At 40.1% G+C, this 23,111-nt stretch overlaps 1 protein-coding gene across 5 annotated transcripts in view; it reads right to left on the minus strand.

Annotated features, from left to right (window-relative positions):
• Nucleotides 1-23,111, minus strand: part of APAF1 (apoptotic peptidase activating factor 1) — a 91,816-nt gene that overhangs the window by 11,963 nt on the left and 56,742 nt on the right. For 3 of the 5 annotated variants that reach the window (XM_048835489.2, XM_048835494.2, XM_048835495.2), the window contains 7 exons: nt 19,107-19,235; nt 18,179-18,304; nt 17,407-17,526; nt 8,344-8,469; nt 4,439-4,564; nt 1,702-1,821; nt 750-875 (listed from right to left, as the gene is read on the minus strand). In XM_048835489.2, coding sequence (XP_048691446.2) covers nt 750-875; nt 1,702-1,821; nt 4,439-4,564; nt 8,344-8,469; nt 17,407-17,526; nt 18,179-18,304; nt 19,107-19,235 — 873 coding nt within the window. Of the gene's footprint in view, nt 1-749; nt 876-1,701; nt 1,822-3,766; nt 3,883-4,438; nt 4,565-8,343; nt 8,470-10,824; nt 10,930-17,406; nt 17,527-18,178; nt 18,305-19,106; nt 19,236-23,111 lie in introns of those variants that run through there. The other 2 variants (XM_075124267.1, XM_048835496.2) reach the window with 2 other exon arrangements.

Below are 23,111 nucleotides of genomic sequence, written 5' to 3' on the forward strand. Positions count from 1 at the left end.
CAAACAGCTACCATGCGGGTCACTAACAGAAATAGGCCTGTTGTAGTCAGAGCAGCGCTTAAAACCCGGAGACCGGCTATTGACTAACTATAGTACTTAACAGCTACTTACTAACTAATCTACTATAAACAAACTATTTACAGCTGGAACCCAAGGTTCAAGGAGTAGGGGAAAAAACCTTTGACCACTTGTGAAGCAAGGGAAAGAGACGCTCCAACCAACCACCACAGGCGGTAAGAAAGAACCAAGAGGGTGTAGGACTGGTGGCGCCTGATATACCAGCGCATGAGCATGGCACTCAAGAGGGTGCCACAGCCCGTCTTACGGATACTGCTAAGGCAAAAGTCTCCGACAACTGTGCATGTGGGCATGCTCAAACCTAGAATGTAATCGCCATGAGCAAGCACTCAAAGAAGAATATATTTTCCCTGATTTAGATCTGTCCCCTTGTCAAGGCACTTTACGGGGTTAGGGAAATCAAAGGACAGCAGACTCATTAGTAAACTCAGCCTAGCCTAGCCTAGCCGGACACTTGGCTCAGCACACAGACCGCAAAACAGATCACACTATAACCTCGCAAGCAAGCATACAAACTAACAGATGGTCACATGACCCATATACAGAATATGATATTTTGAAATGCTTAGAGGTATTTGGAGCGGTTGTTAGCTACCAAATGAAGTTGGTCTTAAGCACAAATTCCAGGATATACCTCATTGTGCAGATTTGTCAACATTACGTTTACTAACCTTGGCAGTTTTGTCAGCAGAGGTAGATGAAAACTTGGTGGCATCAGGTGAAATAGCACAAGAAAGAACAGCATCTTCATGGCAAACAAAATCATCTTCTATTTTTCCAGTACAAATATTCCACACCTATAAAATATTATTAAAATTTAAAATGTACAGACTACTTTTGCAGTTTTTCATCAATTCAGTATCTATAAAACAGTTCTAATACAACAATACGAAGATACACTGGATTAAATACATCAAGAACATCCAAATATAATAAAGGTTTTTGGCTCTTTACAGATATGCAAAACAGGAAGGGTGTAATAAGGAGTAATAAGGTGAATAATTAGAAATACAATGAAAATGTAAATTTGAGCTTTTAAAAATGTTGCAGTTTATACTTTTAGTGCTAAATTACATAATGTAATGTAATGCAGAATTAACCAACAGCAGAGAAAGCAATCTATAATCAAAATATTCAGTTAAGTTTTTTTTATTGCCATATTTTCCTACTGGACTGACTCTAAAACCTTTGCATTTCCTAAATATAGCAGTTGTGCCTACTTTTAATCCTTGTATACATTGGGATTTTTAGCATCCAGTATAGCTACTCTGGTGGGAAAGAAAAAAAAAAAAAATCACACTTTATACTGATGCACCACATCTACAAAAGGGGCTTGCACTGGTGCGTGCCGCTATATCACATATTTCAGAGTAGCGGCCGTGTTAGTCTATATTCGCAAAAAGAAAAGGAGTACTTGTGGCACCTTAGAGACTAACAAATATATTTGAGCATAAGCTTTCGTGAGCTCACATAGTTTCCACCTCTAGATAAAAACCTTGGCATAGACTGGGCCTAAGTTTCATTCTTTGAAAATTAAATATACAATTTTATAGTTTTTTGCTACCAATTAAAAACACAATGCACCTTCTGTAATTTGTCAATACAGAGAAATTTTATATTTACCTTAACTGTTCCATCAAATGACCAGGAAAGAAGTCTTGAATTTTCCAAAAGCCTAAAATTCTTCACTGCTTCCTTGTGACCTTTTAAAAATATATATTCTTCTGACTGCCAATTCCACACCTGCTTATAAACATAGAATTTGTAAGCTTTTAAAACAATGGGTTATCCTCCACATTGAAAATATAAATTTAACAATGATTAACTTGTTTTTTTCAGCAGAAAATATCCATTGTCTTCCACTCCAAGTAAACTATCGAAGATACCTGGCCTTGTTGCAACTCACCTTGGGTAAGCACTAATGTGAGCCAGTCACAAAAGCGTATTATAATGGCCAGCTGGTAAAAGTTCATGTGAATGAATTAACTCTTGAGAAAAGTCTGAAAAGGGAAAAAGCCTCCCCAATAAAATTTGTATAATGTGACTTTCAATAACTAGCTGCCATTAGTGAGTTTGAAAACTTCCCCTGCAAAATCAAATTTGGGGCCTAAAAACCTTGATTATTTCAATCAATAACAATTTTTCACACTTTAACTCAGATTTATTTTACAGTAAAACAATTTTACTCAGATTTATTATACAGTTAAAATACATTTTTAATCAAATGTCACTTTTTGTTTTAAAAGTTTGTAGTTTTTTCTTTTTAATTTCAGCAACTGTGCATTAAACATTCAAAGGATGTCACTTTATCTACAGAAATTATTAAACAACTCAAGATTTTTTTTTTTATTGATTTTACACCTATAGCCTTCTGCACCAAAGAAAAAAGTTTATCCAATAGCCAAGAAAAGTATGTGGTTGAAAATCTAGAAAATTTAAGTGCTAAATTAGCCACTAGAGGGAATCCTAGAACAAAAAACAACTCATCAGACAAGGTAAATAAAGGAATTAATAACATTTTCCTTTACTCAGTAATTCTTACCTCCACATGGGTGCAAAAAAGAAAAATACAAAAAAAGAAAAGAAAAAGAATCAGACTTCAATCTCAATCCTAGCCTCCCATGTGCAAGTGTGCATCTCCACATTTTTAAGTTAGCTACCATAAAGGCACAATCGAGGGCCTGATCCAAAGCTCACAGAAGTCAATGAGTCTTTTAATTGACTTCAGTGTACTTTGGATCAGGTCCCAAAATTCTTAAATTACTAAATGGTTGAAATGTCTATTTTGAGAATCCATATTTCTTTGCAACTATGACCTAAATTTCACTTAAATTTTACCAAAAGGGTGTAATTCATCATTATGTGAACACAAAATAGAAAAGTTCTAACACACACAATGGTCACCACACTACTTTAGATTTTACTAAACATTTGGTCCTTTGTAGGCCATCAAGGAAGTGCTCCTTTTTCTGACTTGGTTCATTTTGTTTCTGTCCAACAAGATAAGCCTGCACAATTAATTACTTAAAAGAAGCAATTTGCTGCCCCCATTCTCTACAATTTTTTAAAAATGAAACACCTACCAGTTCTGCACTAAGTCTGAAAATTCTTTACTCTCTACATATCCATTGATATCAAAGACCCAATTCTGAATGTCAGTGGAGATTTATTTGTAACAAAGTAAGTACTTCCGATTTTGTAACTTCAAATTATAAACCATCAGAGCTATTGAACTTGGTTAGTCCCTAATCCAGAAATCAGACAAATTATGTTGTATCTAGGAACACAAGTGTAGAGAAGTTGTGAATGTAGAGAAGTTGTGAATGATGCCATTAGAAAGACAGCCAGCAAGTTTCAATGGTGGGATTAGGAGAGGTAAACAAGAGGACTGACCTAGCTAACAGACATTTCCTTGTCAGTCCACATTGCTCAATTGTGATGGCCCTCCAACCAAATGGACCATGAGACTAACAATGGTCAATATATCAGGGGGTAGCCGTGTTAGTCTGTATCCACAAAAACAACAAGGAGTCCGGTGGCACCTTAAAGACTGACAGATTTATTTGAGCATAAGCTTTTGTGGGTAAAAACCCCACTTCTTCAGATGCATGGAGTGAAAATTACAGATGCAGACATAAATATACTGACACATGAAGAGAAGGGAGTTACCTCATAAGTGGAGAACCAGTGTTGACAGGGCCAATTCAATCAAGGCAGATGTAGTCCACTCCCAATAATAGATGAGGAGGTGTCAATTCCAGGAGAGCAAAGCTGCTTTTGTAATGAGCCAGGCACTCCCAGTCCCTATTCAAGCCCAAATTAATGGTGTTAACTTTGCAAATGAATTTTAGTTCTGCTGTTTCTCTTTGAAGTCTGTTTCTGAAGTTTTTTTGTTCAAGTATAGCTACTTTCAAATCTGTTATACAATGTCCAGGAAGACTGAAGTGTTCTCCTACTGGCTTTTGTAGGATACTATTCCTGATGTCCGATTTGTGTCCATTTATTCTTTTACGTAGGGACTGTCCGGTCTGGCCAATGTACATGGCAGAGGGGCATTGCTGGCACGTGATGGCATATATAACATTAGTGAGGTAACTCCCTTCTCTTCATGTGTCAGTATATTTATGTCTGCATCTGTAATTTTCACTCCATGCATCTGAAGAAGTGGGGTTTTTACCCATGAAAGCTTATGCTCAAATAAATCTGTTAGTCTTTAAGGTGCCACTGGACTCCTTGTTGTTTTAATGGTCAATATAGAAAATGCATGGAGTTTATTGAGTCTGCACTATCTGTAGTGTAAACCTACTTTTTCTTTAGTAGCTTTGAATGCTCCAATGTAAGTTTAAAACATTTTCCACACCTGTATAGTTGAATCATCAGAGCTTGAAATAAGCGTCTGTCCATCAGATGTAAACTGGCAATGTTGTACAGATTTCTCATGTCCAGTCCTGGATTTGAAAACTCTCCTATTTGACAATTTCAGAACCTTTATAATGAAAATCAGAAAGATCATTTATGAAGAATTAAAATACAGTCATATATACAATAAACAGAGAAAGACATGTAAGCAAAACATCTGAAGTAAAAATAATGGAATACTATATACAGTACTACACAAAAGTGAGGATTCAGATCCAAACCAGTCAGTGAGAAAAAAATCCATATGTTAGCCTGACACTTGGAAAAAGTGAGCAGATAATCTACTTTGTTAAAAATTGGCTAGAAGTCCTTCAATTTCCTTTGGGTAGGTCATAAACATACAGGTAAGGGTAGCCTAGAATTCCTCCTTATCTGTAAGGGGTTAAGAAGCTCAAATAGCCTGGTTGGCACCTGACCAACAGGACCAATGAGGAAAGAAGATACCTTCAAATCTTGGGAGGGGGGAAGGTTTAATTTGTGCTCTTTGTTTTGTGTGGGGTTCTCTCTTGAGACTGAGAAGGGTCAGACAGAAATCCATCTTCTCTAACCCATCCCAATTCAAGTCTCCAATATTGTAATCAATGTAGGTAAGCCAGGCAAGGCGGATTTGTTTATCTTTTGTTTTTCTTGTGAATTTTCTCTGTGCTAAGAAGAAGGTTTATTCCTGTTTTCTGTAACTTTAAGGTTTTGCCCAGAGGGGAATCCTCTGCGTTTTGAATCTGAATACCCTGTAAAGTATTTTCCATCCTGATTTTAGAGATGATTTTTACCTTATTTTTTCTTTTTTTTAACATAAAATCCTTCTTTTAAGAACCCGACAGATTATTCCATTGTTCCAAGACCCAGGGGTCTGGGTCTTTGATAATTCTGTAACCAATTGGTTAGGATATTATTCTCAAGCCTCCCCAGGAAAGGGGGTGTGAGGGCTTGGGCGGATTGCTGGGGGAAGAGGAACTCCAAGTGGTCCTTTTCCCTGGTTCTTTGTTAAATCATTTGGTGGTGGCAGTGTTACTTAAACCCAATGTACAAGGGAGAATTTGAGCCTGGGGCGTTTTTAACCTAAGCTGGTAGAAATAAGCTTAGGGGGTCTTTCATGCGGGTCCCCACATCCGTACCCTAGAGTTCAGAGTGAGGAGGGAACCTTGACAGGGTATGTATCAGACATGTACGTACCAACCTGTGTGTGAAGTTTGATATGTACTTGTGTTTGTTGACCAATATATTCTGCGATAGCATATGTGCATCACATTACCAATATGTATTATTCGCATCATACAGATATCAGTACGTATTAAGCACATAAATGAATATAATAGCAGTTATATAGCCTTAATTGGCCTATGCCTTTTATATAACCCTGCTCACTTAAGCTAAGTATTCCATAACACCTTGCATTCACTGAAGTAAGTTTTGGCTTAAGCAAACAGGGAAGCTGTTAAGACCAGCACAGATGAGTGCTTTACCATAGCAACAGGAAGAAAGTTACTCTTGCAGACCAATACTGAAATGTCCCAAAGGAAAAGGATAAGACATATTTGTTCTACCCTAGTACAGACCTAGGAGATGTCTTCACACCCTTTGGTACCTGGAATGTATGTATTTGTAACAAAGAGATGAGGGGTACACCATAGTACCATAAAAACAAAGTAGAAAGCTAATTGATTAAATGCAGTTTAGAATCATAGAATCATAGAATATCAGGGTTGGAAGGGACCCCAGAAGGTCATCTAGTCCAACCCCCTGCTCGAAGCAGGACCAATTCCCAGTTAAATCATCCCAGCCAGGGCTTTGTCAAGCCTGACCTTAAAAACCTCTAAGGAAGGAGATTCTACCACCTCCCTAGGTAACGCATTCCAGTGTTTCACCACCCTCTTAGTGAAAAAGTTTTTCCTAATATCCAATCTAAACCTCCCCCACTGCAACTTGAGACCATTACTCCTCGTTCTGCCATCTGCTACCATTGAGAACAGTCTAGAGCCATCCTCTTTGGAACCCCCTTTCAGGTAGTTGAAAGCAGCTATCAAATCCCCCCTCATTCTTCTCTTCTGCAGGCTAAACAATCCCAGCTCCCTCAGCCTCTCCTCATAACTCATGTGTTCCAGACCCCTAATCATTTTTGTTGCCCTTCGCTGGACTCTCTCCAATTTATCCACATCCTTCTTGAAGTGTGGGGCCCAAAACTGGACACAGTACTCCAGATGAGGCCTCACCAATGTCGAATAGAGGGGAACGATCACGTCCCTCGATCTGCTCGCTATGCCCCTACTTATACATCCCAAAATGCCATTGGCCTTCTTGGCAACAAGGGCACACTGCTGACTCATATCCAGCTTCTCGTCCACTGTCACCCCTAGGTCCTTTTCCGCAGAACTGCTGCCTAGCCATTCGGTCCCTAGTCTGTAGCTGTGCATTGGGTTCTTCCGTCCTAAGTGCAGGACCCTGCACTTATCCTTATTGAACCTCATCAGATTTCTTTTGGCCCAATCCTCCAATTTGTCTAGGTCCTTCTGTATCCTATCCCTCCCCTCCAGCGTATCTACCACTCCTCCCAGTTTAGTATCATCCGCAAATTTGCTGAGAGTGCAATCCACACCATCCTCCAGATCATTTATGAAGATATTGAACAAAACCGGTTTCAAACGATGTATACAGTACCTTGCACTTGTAAAAAGGTTGGATATGAAAAAATGGCTTTAGGTGGTTTAGCTTTGGAAGCATATCTTCTGCCTAAGGTGAATGTAATAATCCTGCACAAAATGGCTTCCCGGAGAATGGTATCTTTTAGAACCTTTTTCAGTACTATATTATTATTGGCTTATATCAATAAACCTAACTCACAGTTTATTTGGTCTCTTAAATATATTTCATAACAAACCAAAGTGTGGTCAAACTATTGACTATGCAATTTATCAGCATGTTCTATGTTTTATGTTAACATGACTGAAACAACAAATTTGCCTCTAAATTTATTTTATGCTCAGCAATTAACAGATAACAGGAAAGTTCAATTTTCCAAAATTTGTAGCTACTTGTCTCTGTACTGAGAGATGTGAAATGAGTCAAGCGGCCAACAAGTGTAAGACACTGCTACTCTTAACACTCTACTTACTCCTTTTATGTGAACAGACAAAGGTATGGGGATAAATGCCAAGACAGTGCTGATATTTATAAACTGGATAATAAATGCGTTAGTCTTCAAACATGCATGTCAGCAGGGGAACATATTTTTTCTCCCTTTTCCTAGTACCTCCAATTGCATCAGGAATCAACTCAGGACACGAGGCTCTATTAAGTTTCAAGCAGTACTCTCTCTGCACTGTGGTCTCCACATTCTGGAACCCACTGTAGCTGCTCTGAGAGGAAGCAGAGGACAGCTAAAGGGGACCATTCAGCAGCACAGAGGCATAAGCCCTCCAGTAGATCCCTAGATCCATGCAGATATTGGGGTCTGTGAGCCAACATCTTGCTTCTTTTGTTAGAAGGGGAGAAAACCCTGATGACAGAATTCTGAGGAAACTCCTCACGGATTACCTCTCAGTTTTCCTTCCCTAAAGCCATTCCCACTGTTTTTTGCTCGTGGCAGGGAGTAACCTGGGTTGATATACACATTGTTGGGTAGGGGAGCAGTTGATTTCCCATAAAACGGGTTTACAACACCATTTCTTTTAATTTTCAAGAGTATAACATACTGTGTCATCAAAAAGCAATAGCTGCATTACTTATTCTCTCTCTTTCTAGAATTTAAACAAGAATGTTACTTTTGTATTAAAGAAAGCTAGTAAAAAATCATTAGAAACACTAACCAGTGGATTTACTCAATACTGCCCAAAAATCAGGGTACAGTACCTTTACTGTTCCATTCTCCTCTCCAAATGCAGCATATTGAAGATCTTCACTTAGGCAACAGCAGCAAATAAGAGATTCCTGGGCTTCAGTCAGATAGTCAGTATGGCCTGTATTTCCATTAATTAGCTGCAACCAAAAATGTGAATTATTAAGCTATAGCAACTTTGTACAGCATCTTTACTTTAAAATACATGACAAACCTACATCTTTTGTGGGACCCAACATCAGACCAGCACTGTTTTAGCATACCTACTTGAACATAGGATATAGTACTTTCAAATGTGTTTTTCTAACCCAGAAAGAAGTTATAAAAGCTGTATAGCTAGCTCCAGGCACTTGTTCTTTGGACAAAACAAATTTAAGCTGACAGGATTTTACAGCTCCTGCAAAACATTTTTCAAGTACATCAATACAGTCAGAATTTTACACACCTAGCAACTCGGTATGATTCAAAAATGATTAATATACACATCTAGTTCAGTAGGTCTTAACTACATGTCACCTCTGTCCACATCAATTCAACTATCATGCAATCTTCAGGGAAAGATCTTTGGAATGCAATGATTTACAAACAAGTGAAAGCTTCTTTTAAACCAGGGATCTCCAACCTTTTTATGCCCAAGATCACTTTTTGAATTTAAGGGCAACCCAGGATCTACCCTGTCCCTTCTCCGAGGCCCCGCCCCACTCACTCCATCCTCCGCCTCCCGCCCCGGTCATTTGCCCTTCCCCACCCTCATTCACTTTCGCTGGGCTGGGGTAGGGGCTTGAAATGGGGTGCGAGCTTTGGGCTGGGGCCAATGGTCTCGGAGTGTGGGAGGGGGCTCTGGGCTGAGTGTGGGGCAGGGAGTTGGGGTGCAGGAGGTGGTGAAGGGTGCTGGCTCTGGGAGGGGGCTGGGGTGCAGCCTCCTGGCGGGCAGCACTTACCTCCGGTGGCTCCCGGTCGGTGGCGCAGCATGGCTGCTGCTAAGGTGGGCTCCCTGCCTACCCTGGCCCCAGGCCACTCCAGGAAGGGGCCAACGTGCCCCTTCGGCCCGGGGTGAGGGGTGGGGTGTGTGGCACATGGCCCCTCTCAGAGCACCGCCCCTGCAGCACCCATTGGCCACAGCTACCCGTTCCCGGCCAACAGGAACTGTGGGGGCGGTGCTTGCAGGCAGACCCTTCCCTCCCCACCCCCGGGGCCACACTGGCTGCTTCTGGGAGTGATGTGGGGCTGGGGCAGGCAGGGAGCCTGTCTTAGCGGCAGCCCCGCTGTGCCGCTGGAGATCGCGATCGACTGGGAGATCCTCTAGGATTGACCAGTCAATCATGACAAACCAGTTGGTGACCACTGTTTTAAACTGTCTCGGGGGGTGGGGGGGTGGGGCGCAGAAGCTTTGCTTACAGTAGTTTACAAACAAGATGTTAGGGATCTATTCTCCCGTGGATGTGCAAAAAGTAACTATACATGAGCATTGAGAAAAAATAGCATGGTTTGATTCTTTTAATGAATGTACTGACTTTGACATGGGCTAGAGACTGAAACCTTTCACTGGGGAGGGTTATTCTAAAGATGGTTACAGGCCAAAACCAGCACCATGTGTGTGTCTTCCTATATTGGTCCCTTCCTAGATCCATAGACAGGTGTCTGATTCTCATTGGCTAACTTCCTTTAGATAATGAACATAGGTAATTTGTTCATATTGTTCACAGAAATGTTAGAAAGGCTTAAAAAATTCACTACCAGAGGCAAAGTGGAAAGTTTTCCTTGGTGTGCAAGCGGGCACTGAAGTCCATCTATTTCTGAAAATCAGAAGTCAACTTTTTTTTTTAAAATAGCAAGTGGCTACCTGTTCACTAGGAACTAGTCTAAGAACCAACACATTTATAAGCCAGCCATTAGAGGGAAAGGACTTGGACACTCCTAACCTTGGACACAATTCAACTTGCGACCTAGAGGAGAAATATTCTATACTTGATAATCAAATCCTCTGAGTCAACCAATCCCACTTCAAAGTTTCAAAAAAATCCACCTGTGTATTTCTAGAATTAGAGAATACTGAACTACTGTAACTATTGCTTTGCTCTGTATCCCTTCTTATAACAAAGTGGAAACCAGGTATAAATGATATCAGAACTTGAGACTAAAACAGTTTCAAAGTCAATCATCGAAACAGAAAATCTTTAGAGTCTAACACTGCCTCACAAAAAAAATTGCAATTGTATAGGTAAAATAAGAATGCTGTTTAAAAAAATTCTTCTTGCTGGGGGAAGAGGTTTTGTAATTTTTTAAAGTTATTTTATTTACACTCCTTTCGAGTATTCCTTAATGACAAGGAGATAAAAGCACGTGGACAACAGAAGACACATTCTAATGTAAAACACTAGAAATAGTAAAGATGACAAAACAAACAAACACATATAAGAAGAGACAGAACCGAGTAAACAGGTAGGTAGAACCAAACAGATAAGCAAGATTGGGAAAATGTTCAAGTATCTTACCAACTTTTTTCTCCATGAAGAATATGGTTATGCGCTCAGATCCTCTAATACATAGATGCTCAAATGTCCAGAGAGAGAAAAGAATGTTGGGAAAAAGGCCTTTTCCTATAAAGGTCCAAATAGTTGTAACAGATTTGCCCAATAGTAGGTAAATATTTGATATTTTGTTAAAATATAAAATAATGCAACCTAACAGTTTATGTCAAGTATACAACAGAACCTCACTTACCAACACTTCATCAATATCACACACAGTCTCTTCCTACTCTACTGTAAAGATTTAGTAGCAGAGAGCTGCAATGAGAGCTCTTTTATACCTTCCACTACTTTAACATATACTACAAAATATTATAAATAGAAAAAACGCTTTGCAAAAGAACCAAATACATTTTGTGATGTGTTATTCTTGCTTTAAAAGAAAAAGTTATGCTGATTTTCTAATCTAATTGAACAAAGACTAAACCCTCTGAGGTACTGAGTATGCTCCCATCCCCTTGAAGCCTGCTGGATTTTCAAAGTGCTGAGCACCATCACAGGAAAGTCCCTAATGAAGATGTTATATTAGTCTAAGGTATTATTGTAAGGTGGGCAATAGATATAGAGCAAATGTACAGTACAGATAAATCTGTACCTATGACTTCTGAAATTACTTTGAAAATAAGATTTAATCTCTGTAGTTTTAATCTAGTTCAAACAACGATTAAAAAAAGCTATGAAAAGCTGTTATTTTAAGTTCTAGTGATGTAAATAGTAAGACTAAGTCACTAATTATATGTAATATCAATTCTGGTCGATAGGATGTGAAATTCAAGAGTTCATATAATTAAAAAAATTAATATACCTGTAGCGATGCTTATTGTTCACCCCAAGCATTCTTAGCCCACTTTTTCTGATACTACTTGGCCCAAATTTCAGAAGTGCTGACTCTTCATGTCAAGCTTTTAATTTTCTCTATTGTTCTTTTATAAAATTTAAAATGTGTTTTTTTTTCTCCCAAACAAAAAAAGTAACGCTGCAGGGTAAATGCTATTGAGAGATAAAGCCTAGTTGCAGTAACAAGTTGAGAGCTCAATTCTACGCTTCAAATTTCTGCTTAAAATGAACTGGGCCTTACAAGTCACAGATACATAGATTCCAAGGCCAAAAGGGACCACTGTGATCATTTACTCTGGCCTCCTGCATAATACAGGCCATGGAATTTTCCCAGAATAATTCTTTTTGAACTAGAGCATGTTTTTTTTGTTTTTTTTTTTTTTAAAGAAAAGAAAAAGAAACCAAGATCCAATCTTGATTTAAAAATTGCCAGTGATGGAGAATTAATCATGACCCTTGATTAACTGTTCCAATGATTAATTGCCCTCAACATAAAAAATGTACACCTCATTTCCAGTCTGAATTTGTCCAGCTTCAACTTCTAGCCATTGGATCATGTTACACCTTTCTCTGCTAGACTGAAGAGCCCATTATCAAATATTTGCTCCCCAGGCAGGCACCTTATAGACTGTAATCAAGTCATCCCTTAACCTCCTCTTTGTTAAACTAAATAGATTGAGCATCTTGAGTCTACCACTATAAGGCAGTGTTCTTCATTCAAGGCCTGTGAGCCAGTGGTAGTTCTCATCGACCCTAAGTGCGGCTCGCTAAGTTCCCTCTATAAATAACCACACAGCAGCTACCGGTAGGGAGAGGGCTGGGGGGAGTCCTCTGGCCCAGCCCTGGAGCAGCCTGCCTGCACCCCAAAATCCTCATCCCTGGCCCCATCCCAGAGCCCGCACCCCCAGCCAGAGCCCTCACCCCTACGCCGCATCCCAACCCTCTGCCCCAGTCCTGGGCCCCCTCCTGCACCCTAAACCCCTCATCCCCGGCCCAACCCTGCAGCCCTCACCCCCGCATCCCAACCCTCTGCCCCAGCCCTGAGCCCCCTCCTGCACCGTGAACCCCTCATCCCCAGCTCCACCCTCGAGCTCTCACCCCCAGCCAGAGGACTGAAAAGAAAACAGAGGAACAAACTGACCAACAGACATTTGGACTGCCTTACTAGGATTGCGATGACAGATTACAAATACTGCATGAACAAAGTCGAGGAGGAACAGGCACACTTTCGCTCATCCAGTTTTTCAAGTAAGTTTTGCACTGTTCTGCTCTTAAAAAGTTTACTTGCATAGGTGCCTTTTGAATTCCATATATTTTCCTGGTTATTATTTTATAAAAGGAGTATAATTTTATTGTACAAGTAGACTGTTTTAGTTATATGAGTGGCTCTGTAATATTACATCATTAAGGAGTAGTAAGCAATGTGTTAATATAGTACTTGATGTGGCTCTTACACTGAAGGTTTTTTGCTAAAGTGGCCCCCACTCAGAGGTGAAAGTAAAATTTAAAAAACTTACTGGTACGGGGGCCAGCTCCAGCCCCCCCGGAAGGGGTGGGGCTGAGGGTCAGGGTCCCCCAGCCAACCCTTCCACGCTGCTTGGCCCGAGCTGCCTGGGGCTCCAGCGGCAATTTAAAGGGCCCAAGGCTTTGGCCGCTGCTGCCGCAGCAGCAGCCTGAGCCCTTTTAAATCGCCGGCCCCAGGGCAGCTGCTCCTTTTGCTCACCTTCCCCCCCATTGGCAGCCTTGCTGGGGGGGGGGGGGAGGCAAAAGGGGCAGGGATGATAAAACAGCACTTTAACGTTGTTGCCCCTTTTGTGCTCCCCCGTCGGCGGCCCTGCCACTAGGGACCCAGCAGGGCCACCGACGGGGGCACAAAAGCGGTAAGACAGTAGGGACCGGTACTGGCGGCCACCTTTTACCGGTATGCTGTACCGACCCATACCGCCTTACTTTCACCCCTGTCCCCACTTCAAAAAGAGTGAAGAGCCCTGCTGTATGGCATGTCTTCTAATCCTTTAATCATTCCTGTACCTCTTCTCTGAACCCTCTCCTATTTATCAATGTCCTTGAATTGTTGAAACCAGAACTGAACACATTATTCCAACAGCAGTCACATACAGCAGCGTCAAATACAGAGGTAAAATAACCTCTAGATCCCTGCTCCTACTTGAGATTCCCGTTTATTGACTTATGGATGACATTAGCCTTTTTGGCAACAGCATTGCAGTGGGATCTCATCTTCAGCTCTACCACAATGCCCAAATCTTTTCATGATTTGTCAATTTCTCTTCTTCATGAAGAGGCATATAAATTGGTCCTCTACTTGTACGGTTGGGTCTCCTCCGCTGATCGGATGTAGGTAATTAGAATTCTAGATCTAGGTGAGCCTGGTCAGTACACTACTTGCCTACCATCTTTCCTCTAAAACAGCTATTCCATAATTACCGTAGGAACGCGTTATGATATTTCAGAAATACATCCGTTCATCGTAAGTAAGCAGACGATGTGTGTTACCTTAGAAAAGAGTCCAGTTACGCTATTGCATATGAATTGCTTGGACAAATAATGTTGGCAAAAATACATTAACATTTTCAACTGATTAGATTCACTGTTCCCCCTCCCTGAAACAAATAAAATAAAATAAAAGTTAAGGGTGGACTGATCAGAAAACCCTTTTCAAAGAAAATAAATTGATCAGTAAAGACTTTGTCCCCACTCTCCCCTTCGTGCAGTGCGTGTCCTCCTACTCAAACAGTCCCATAAAAGGGGCCGGGGCACAGCAGCTCTGAGTAGAAAACCATTTGGTACCTTTGGAGGAAAGGGAAGAGGGCCTATTGCTTCAGTATAGGCCTTTTAATTAGCCTTGATGCAGGCTCCCCAGGCAGAGGAAGAGAAACAGTTTGGTGAGGAGATGGAGGTGGGGGAAAGACAGAAAATAGGAGAGGAGAGAGAAAAAGAGGGGGGAAAAGTAGGTAAAAGGTCGCAGCAATGAGGAAGATCCCTTTCTGGGCTCTTGATAGACTAAAAGGTAAAAATGATGGGGGTTTTCCTGCAGGGGAAAACACTTCTGAAGGGAAGTTGTCAGGGAGGTTCCCCTTCAGCCAGGCTTGCACAGATAGAATGCTGTAACAGCCTCCTTTAATCAAAAGAATGGACATGACCCACCTATGCCCCACTCAAAGGACAGCAGCAGAACAATCAGTTTCAGCTATCCCCTCACACTACATATTATTGGCAGCCATAACAATTTGTTGAAGTTCACCCAAGAAGGGCTGCCAGGCCACCTGCCGGCCAATCAGGCCTGATACAAAGCAACTGAAATAGTTGCTCGCCTGGTCAAAGGCAGGTCTAGATAACACTGGTTAAAAACTCTGGAGACCTATCTTCATTAGCACTCACACTACTGCCACCACGAGTAAAGCTGTAGCAGTGGGAAATATGAAGAGAAAAGGCTACTGTAGACAGAGCCTGAAAGAATTTAAAATAACCTCTAAAACAGAATACCAGACTAAAGGGCCATGTGTGTCTGCGTTTTATATGTGCTATGCCACATTTTTTGGAGGATAGAAGTTATTAAGTATGGAAATGTTTTATCAGTCTCTCAATTACTTCATTCACAATCTAGAGATTCATGGAATTGATCTGAAGGCAACATTTGGCTCTAAAAAAAAGCAAAACTTGAAAGAAAAAGTAAGTGCATATAATGTCACATAAAATGTTTTTGACTCCCTTATCAAGAAACACAGAATTCTACCTTCCATTTGAAATGGTATGGTTAAAATGAAAGTCAAAAAACCCAAAATATTAAAAAGCCAGAAGACAAACGTACATATGTGTACAGAGACAATAAGACTCAAACAATTATACTTGAAAATAAATGCTTAATGAAGACTAATTATAGGTGAATAAATAACTTAGAATTGGGGGAAGATACTGATTCCTCGTTATTTCATTGAGTGCTCTCAGATAAGAATATTGATAATGCTGACATTAGACAGTTGTCATTCACCAGCAGAAAATTTGTAGAATTTGACAGTCTGAATTACTACACAGGAAATGTAGATCACCTTGCTGGTGCCATGCAATATGGGCATTCAGTTTTCACAGCTATAAAAGTTAGTGCCATTGCTTTAAAATGCATCACTTCTGCAGATCCCACAAGAGTTTACGCTGAAAGACCACCGGAATCATATAAACAATTGTCTACTGAGTAAAAAAAAACACTACTTGTCATTCCTGAAGCTTTAAAATTTTCTATTTGCTTTGGGTAGAAAAGGCATTTTACAGGCTGAAAAAAATACTTTCAGCTACAAGGATTACCTCATTCTGTCTCTTCCATGGCCTATAAACACTTAGTGTATCCCCAGAAAGCAAGATTTTTAGATGGTTTGCATTAGGGTCCAGTTTCCTTAGTGCACCTGCATGCAGAACTCCCACAGAAAGACAAGTTGCACATGGATGGGCAAAATTTGGTCCGTAATGTGTATTATACCTATGCTGCTGTTAAGTGTCCAGCACAGCAAGAAAGAATTCAGAAAGGGTTAGTGACAGACTGTTCCACCCTATCTATTTTGTCAGATGTACTGGGGTCTTGTAAACACATTCTGCAGCTACTACTTATCCCTAAAGAAACTGTTGAGAAAAGTCTAAATTATTTAATTCTGCTCACCCCACTATTTATGCTCTACTTTCAATTTACCTTTGTTTTAGAACTTTTTGGATACTCTAGGATTTTATAGCTCAAGGATTAGAGATAGGTCTAAACATGCCAAAACTATGAGAAAATTTGGATCCAAGCCTTGTGGCTTGGGTCCATTTTTTTAAAGGATGGATTCAGGATCTTTTAAGACAACCTGCATTTCAGACATACATGCATAAGGATGATGCAAAAATTTGTACAGGGTAGGCCATTAATTAACAACTTAGTATATTTAATTGTCTGATCTGACTTTTAAAAAAATAAAAAAGTTAAACTGCAACATACTTATGTGAAAGGAATTTTTGACATTTAATATGAAAAATACTTTGACAAATTCTGGACAGCATTTTGTAACAAAAAATAAATATAAGCATGTTTTCTTGTAAGCTATTATAGTTAAGCATGTCAGTGTTCTAAATGAGCTAAACTAGCCACTTGATGCATCACTTCTACAGGATGTCACATCACATAACTGATATAACTTGACATAAAATTATGGAAGGTTACATGTTAATTCAAAAATATTTCTATTACAAAAGTGAAGGCAGCTACATGTGTGTGTTTAAAGTATTTAGTATGCTTAGTTTCACCAGAGTATAAACAATTTGTATTTTTAGCTCATACAGAAATATTGTACCCCAAATTAATAAAACATAAAGGTATACAACTCGTAAAGAACAGTTATTTTATAACAGAAAAGGTCCTCTACCCTTCCCCATGCAGTCAGCTTCAATTTGCATATCTTCCTTTTCAAGGGAAAAAGCCCACAAACTTTAACAGGTCTTGCTCATTAAAATAGGCATAGCTCCTTTGTCTGGACCTAATGTACAGTAATTCAATCATTTAAAGAGTAAATTACAGAACATTAGCCATTTACATGCCAGATCCAAATGCTTAAAATCAGAAACAAAAATAACTTAAATTCTTAATGTGCTTTTTTTTGTAGATTACAGAGACCCTCGGGCATATTATTGACTTATGAATTGAAGTCCATATAGAAATACACTTACTTGTAGATGCTTCTGATTGAGAATTGCTAAAACCATCACTTCATCATCCTGGAACACGACATCTAGTTCACGTTTTAACACAACAGCAGAGGACTTGCACACTTTACTTGACTCCCAAATCTGTTAAAGAGAATAACGTTCTCAAAGGTTCTATAAAGAACACGATATAAAACTTTCAGTCAATAAATAAGAGTACAAGCAAAAAGTAAGAAACTCATAAATGGAATAATTTTAAATCATTGAGAATAACTGCTCAATACTTTTAATGGGTTTCATTTATTAGACTACTAGGAAGGGATGTACAATCCAAACAGATAAAATGCAATAGTGATATTTTTCCCATACTGACGGACTCCCCTATACTTCTACTCAGAGAAGTCACATGCACAAAGTTCACCAGCTCCTAACTTGAAATCAAAGAAAATAATTTAAAAAAATGAAAGTACCAGCTATTGCATTATATATTTCATTCGCATAAGAAGTTTCAAGAATATGAATAAAGAAAAGGAGTACTTGTGGCACCTTAGAGACTAACCAATTTATTTGAGCATGAGCTTTCGTGAGCTACAGCTCACTTCATCGGATGCATACGGAAGTTGGGAAAGAAACAACAAGGAAAAGAACAGGGTTACCTCTCCTAATGGTAGCACTGCAGTTTATCACAGGAATTTAGGGATCAAAAAACATAGCACAGGTATTATACACAAGTACATATCCTAAACAAGTAACAACATTTAAATATGCCCAAACAACTGGAAATAAGTTATCTTACCCTTATTGTCTGGTCATCCGACGATGTCAGAAATAAAGATCCATCAGGAGAAAATGTCACACAGTGAACCCAACTCAGATGTCCTCTGCAATCAGCTACTTTTGAAAAGGATTCTGTATTCCATAACTACAGCAAAAATATAACAAAGGAAGATCCAACTGTATCACCACCAGGTATAATTCTAAATACGAAACACAAAGCACATACAATAACTTAAGAACACACCGATTTTTTTCTACTAGTATTTGCTTTCAGTCCTCATCCTGAATATACTAACTGTAAGAGGGAGTTGTCTTCTGCTGTCACTATTTATTACAGATATTTATTTTTCGAAAGATCAGCCTTTTCAGTTGTATAACTAAATCAATCCATGTAGTGCTCAAATGTAGACTTAAATGTATCTGTTTTAGAAAATATGATACTTAAATGTTTTGGGACTAGAATGGATAAAGTAAGTATTCCATGCACTTAGTGTTTTTCACTTGGCTGAATCATAAAAAGCCCTATAGTGTACCAGTATATTGTACAAGAGTCTTTTATACTATATTATCTCTTGAAGACTGAGTTTTTCTGATTTATTTTGCTTTTAACATGTACAGTTAAATAAAATGTTCATTTTGCAGCTTATGTGAAAATATAAAAAATAAACATGTTCAAAATGAAAAATATGTATAGTTCAAAAACAATATTTCACCATTCAAAATTATACCTCTAATAAAATGGGTAAAAAAATAAATAGAAAAATGAAATTAAGATATTACATTATGTGCTAAGAATACTTAACTAAGTTCATTTTGAACACATATGCACATGTGCAGTTATTGGAAAGTTCTAGCTGTCCAAAACTAATGGATTTAGACACTCCATTTTCTCCATATAGTATCCCAGGAGGACTATTTCAATTATGTTAACAAGGATAGTCACTTACCTCAACAGAATAATGTGATAAAGCAACTGCTACCAACTGATTGCCAGGACAAAAGTCACAGTACTGGATTGTACTGTGGTGACTTATAAGGACTTCTGCTAACAAGTCACTGGTTATAACATCAAGAAGCTGCAAACATATACAATTCTAATAATTATATTGTATTAACATCATGACTATTACATAGCTCCTCAGTAAAAACTGTATAAGATGTATATGTACTTTACTGCTGGCAAGTAGTTAATTATGATCATTAGTAGTAGTTTAAAGCACTCAACAACATGTATTCACCAATTAGGAAAAATGCGGTTCCTTAAATTAACAGATCCAGTCCTCTTTCAGAGACCTTATATCATCCAAGTATTTATTTAAAGCACATTTAAATACACACTTGAATATACAATAATTACTCCTGAAGGAAATGTGCACCAAAAAAAATAAAAAAATATGTGCACAATATTTTAAAACGCTGCAAATTTTATCTGTCAATAAATAAATGTGGAGGCTCCAGCATGGCAGTGAAGAACACAGGCCACTGGTTGCACAGAATGAGAGATCACCCTGCAGCTTCCCTCCTCCCCCAGGACACAGACTCAGTGAGGCTGCACCTGACCCTGACACAGCACAAAGGCCAGGCCTGCCCCAGAAACACCCCAGGGCTCTGCCTCTCTGCGCCAGGTACAACAGGTGTGGGCAGGCACGCTCAGCCCAGCAGGATCCAAGTGTGGTAGGGCTTAGTGTGGGGGGATCCAGGTGTGGGGTGAGAGGGTTCTGTGCAGGGCAGTCTAGGTTCGGGTGGCTCAGCGGGGGGGAGGGGAGGGGTGTCCAGGGGGGAGTGTCCAGGTGCAAGGGAGGGATCTGGATGTACGGGCTCATTGGGGGGGTTCAATGCAGGGGCAATGGGACTCTGGGGGGGAGGGGGTTCAGGTGATAGTGGTTGGGCCTCAGCATGGGAGATGAGGCTCGGGGGGGGGGGAGGGGGCGGGCATGTGGGATTCAGCGGGAGGAGGGGGGTCCCAGATGCTGGGAGATTGGGGCTTGGTAGGGTGGGTGTCTGGGTGCAGCTGGTTGGGGTTCAGTGGGTCTGGGTGCGGGAGGACTGATCTGGGTGCATATGGGCTCCAGATGCAAGAGGTAAGGCTTGCCAGGATTGGGGTTCAGGTGTGGGAGGCTCAGCAGTGGGATTTAGGTGGGTGGGGGGTCTAGGTATGGGGGCATCCAGATGCACAGGGGTTGGGTGGACAGGGGAGCAACTCCCTGTACAGTGACCCCTCCCGCCATGGCTGAGGAACAATGGGGAAGGAAGTAGGGGGTGGAGGTGCTGCAGAGCTTCCTGCAGTCGGGGGAGTATTTTGGAGGTATGTCTCCCCCAGCCCCAGCTGCTCCTTGCAGGGAAAGAGCAAGTCCTGTCCTCCCTTAGCTCAGCAGAGACTAGCAGCTGAGCCAGGAGCAGAGTAGGAGCCACCAGCCAGGGCATCCCTATCCCCTGCAGTGATTTACCTCTCCACCAGCTGCCCACACTGCTGGGGACAGACGCGTGACCGCTCTTGCGGCTTCCCTTTCCTTCCCTATCAGAAAGTCATTTTTCTGCAGGGAAGCAAAAAAATCTGCGAGGGATATGAATTCTGCGCACAGAATTCCCCTGAGAGTATAGAATATTTAAAATATATACTACTTTTGACCTCAAAACATGCTACATTGGCTTTACAGGTACTCTTAGGATACTGTGTAAATGAAAATTTTTCTTTTAAATATTTGTATGATGCAGCCAATTCTTAAAGGAAAGAACTCTGCATTAGTACTGGCTCTTAACTATAGTCAACATGCTGTAAAATTGTAACTTTTCTTCAGTCATTTCCTTTTTTCAAATCACCAAATATTAAATTAAATCTGATAGTCCATTTTATAAATTAAAGCCATTTTTGAGTTGTACAACTAATTCTGAAAGTATCTTATTTCTGCATACCAGAACTTAAAGGCTGAATGCTTTATCAAAACTAACAAACAGAAGGCTATTCCTACGACAATTTTTAATCCTGAACTTCTTTAATAACTCTATTGTAAGAGCCTTAAAAAATTGAGTTTAATACTAATTATTACATAATGGCAAAATTAGACTTTGAATCATGTCCTGACTCAATCCACAGTGATTTGACATGGTTTCTAGCTTCCCTCAAATGCCTTTAAGCAGGCTATCATAATTTAATAGTTCACAAACACAGTTATGCCTTTCCCTTCATGGAGCACATTTACAATGTAATCCATGTCTCTCTATACCCACTAGTTGCAGGGTGTCACACCTACGGCCTGCCGGCCACTTTCATCCATCTGCAACTCCCTCTGTGCACAAAGAGAACCTGGCCTTTTGCTGCTGCTCCTCCACAGATTATTCGAAGGGGCCAGGAAGGAGGAGCAAGCTTATGCGGGGTTAGGTCTTTCCTCCTCCTGCTGTTGTCACCAAGACTTTCAAACTAGTTTTACATCCGACTAGTTGCTTTGCTTCCCCTCTACTGCAGCTACCATAGAAGGCTCAGAGGAGGAGCAGTTTTTCAAATGCCCAGGGAGGCTCCTGTAACTCAGGCCTCTGGGGCTCTCTAAACTATGCTGGTGTTTCTCCACAGTCCCCAGAGCTCAAATAGAAGATACTCATCCAGAAGTCCTGGATTCAGTCCCTACAAATGACCTAAGCAAGGATGTTGGCTATGCTGTCTGTAACCCTAGAACACAATCTGCTTCCAGAGCTAGAAAGAAAAACCAAGAACCCTGATGCCCAACACTCCTCTGTGTTGCATAAGTATTATGTAACCCTCTGGCAGTGTGTTGCATCCACATATCAGCATGCTTTCTCTCTCACCAGTTATTCCGATGGCTAAAGTGGAACAGGTCTCTGAAAAGAATCTGAAAACTATGAGTTCAAACCCTGCTGATATCAGTATGGGGGGGGGGAAGGAAGGCGGACAGGAGAAGCATGCAAGTTAGTATAAAGTCCCCGCAGTAATTGTTGGCATAAATTACGTTGCAAAATATTGTATTTAGAAAGGAATTTGGATTTTGTGTTAGTATTTGTCTTAGTGCTGTAGTTTTAGTGTTGGTATTTTGGCTAATGGAAGCTATCCTTCTAAGACGGATATTGATAAATTTGAGAGTTCAGAGAACAGCCACAAGAATGATTAAAGGATTAGAAAACATGCCTCACAGTGATTGAACTCTTTGATCTTAACAAAGAGAAGATTAAAGGGTGACTTGATTATAGTCTGTAAGTATCTATACAGGGAACAAATATTTAATAATGGGCTCTTTAATTTATCAAGGAAAGCTATAATATGATTCAATGGCTGGAAGCTGAAGCTAGATAAATTCTGACTAGAAATAAGGCATGTATTTTAAATAGTTATAGTAATTAACCATTGGAACAATTTACCAAGGGGCACTGTAGATTTGCATCACTGACCATTTTTAAATCAAGATTGGATGTTTTTCTAAAATATACGTTCTGAGAAATATTTTGGAGAAGTTCTATGACCTCTGTTATTCAGGTCAGACTAGATAATCAAATGGTCCCTTCTGGCCCTGGAATTTGTAAGAACAGGATTCAGAGTAACAGCCATGTTAGTCTGTATTCGCAAAAAGAAAAGGAGTACTTGTGGCACCTTAGAGACTAACTAATTTATTTGAGCATAAGCTTTCGTGAGCTATAGCTCACTTCATCGGATGCATACTGTGGAAAGTATAGAAGATCTTTTTATACACACAAAGCATGAAAAAATGGGTGTTTACCACTACAAAAGGTTTTTTCTCCCCCCACCCCACTCTCCTGCTGGTAACAAAGTATTTTTTTAATTTGACTAATAACGTAAGAACGGTCATACTGGGTCAGACCAAAGGTCCATCAATCCCAGTATCCTGTCCTCTGACAGTGGCCAATGGCAGATGCCCCAAAGGGAATGAACAGACAGGTTATCATCAAGTGATCCATGCCCTGTCACCCTATCTGAGCTTCTGGCA

This window comes from Caretta caretta, chromosome 1 (genome assembly GCF_965140235.1).
Source record: "Caretta caretta isolate rCarCar2 chromosome 1, rCarCar1.hap1, whole genome shotgun sequence".
Classification (NCBI taxonomy): Eukaryota; Metazoa; Chordata; order Testudines; family Cheloniidae; genus Caretta; species Caretta caretta.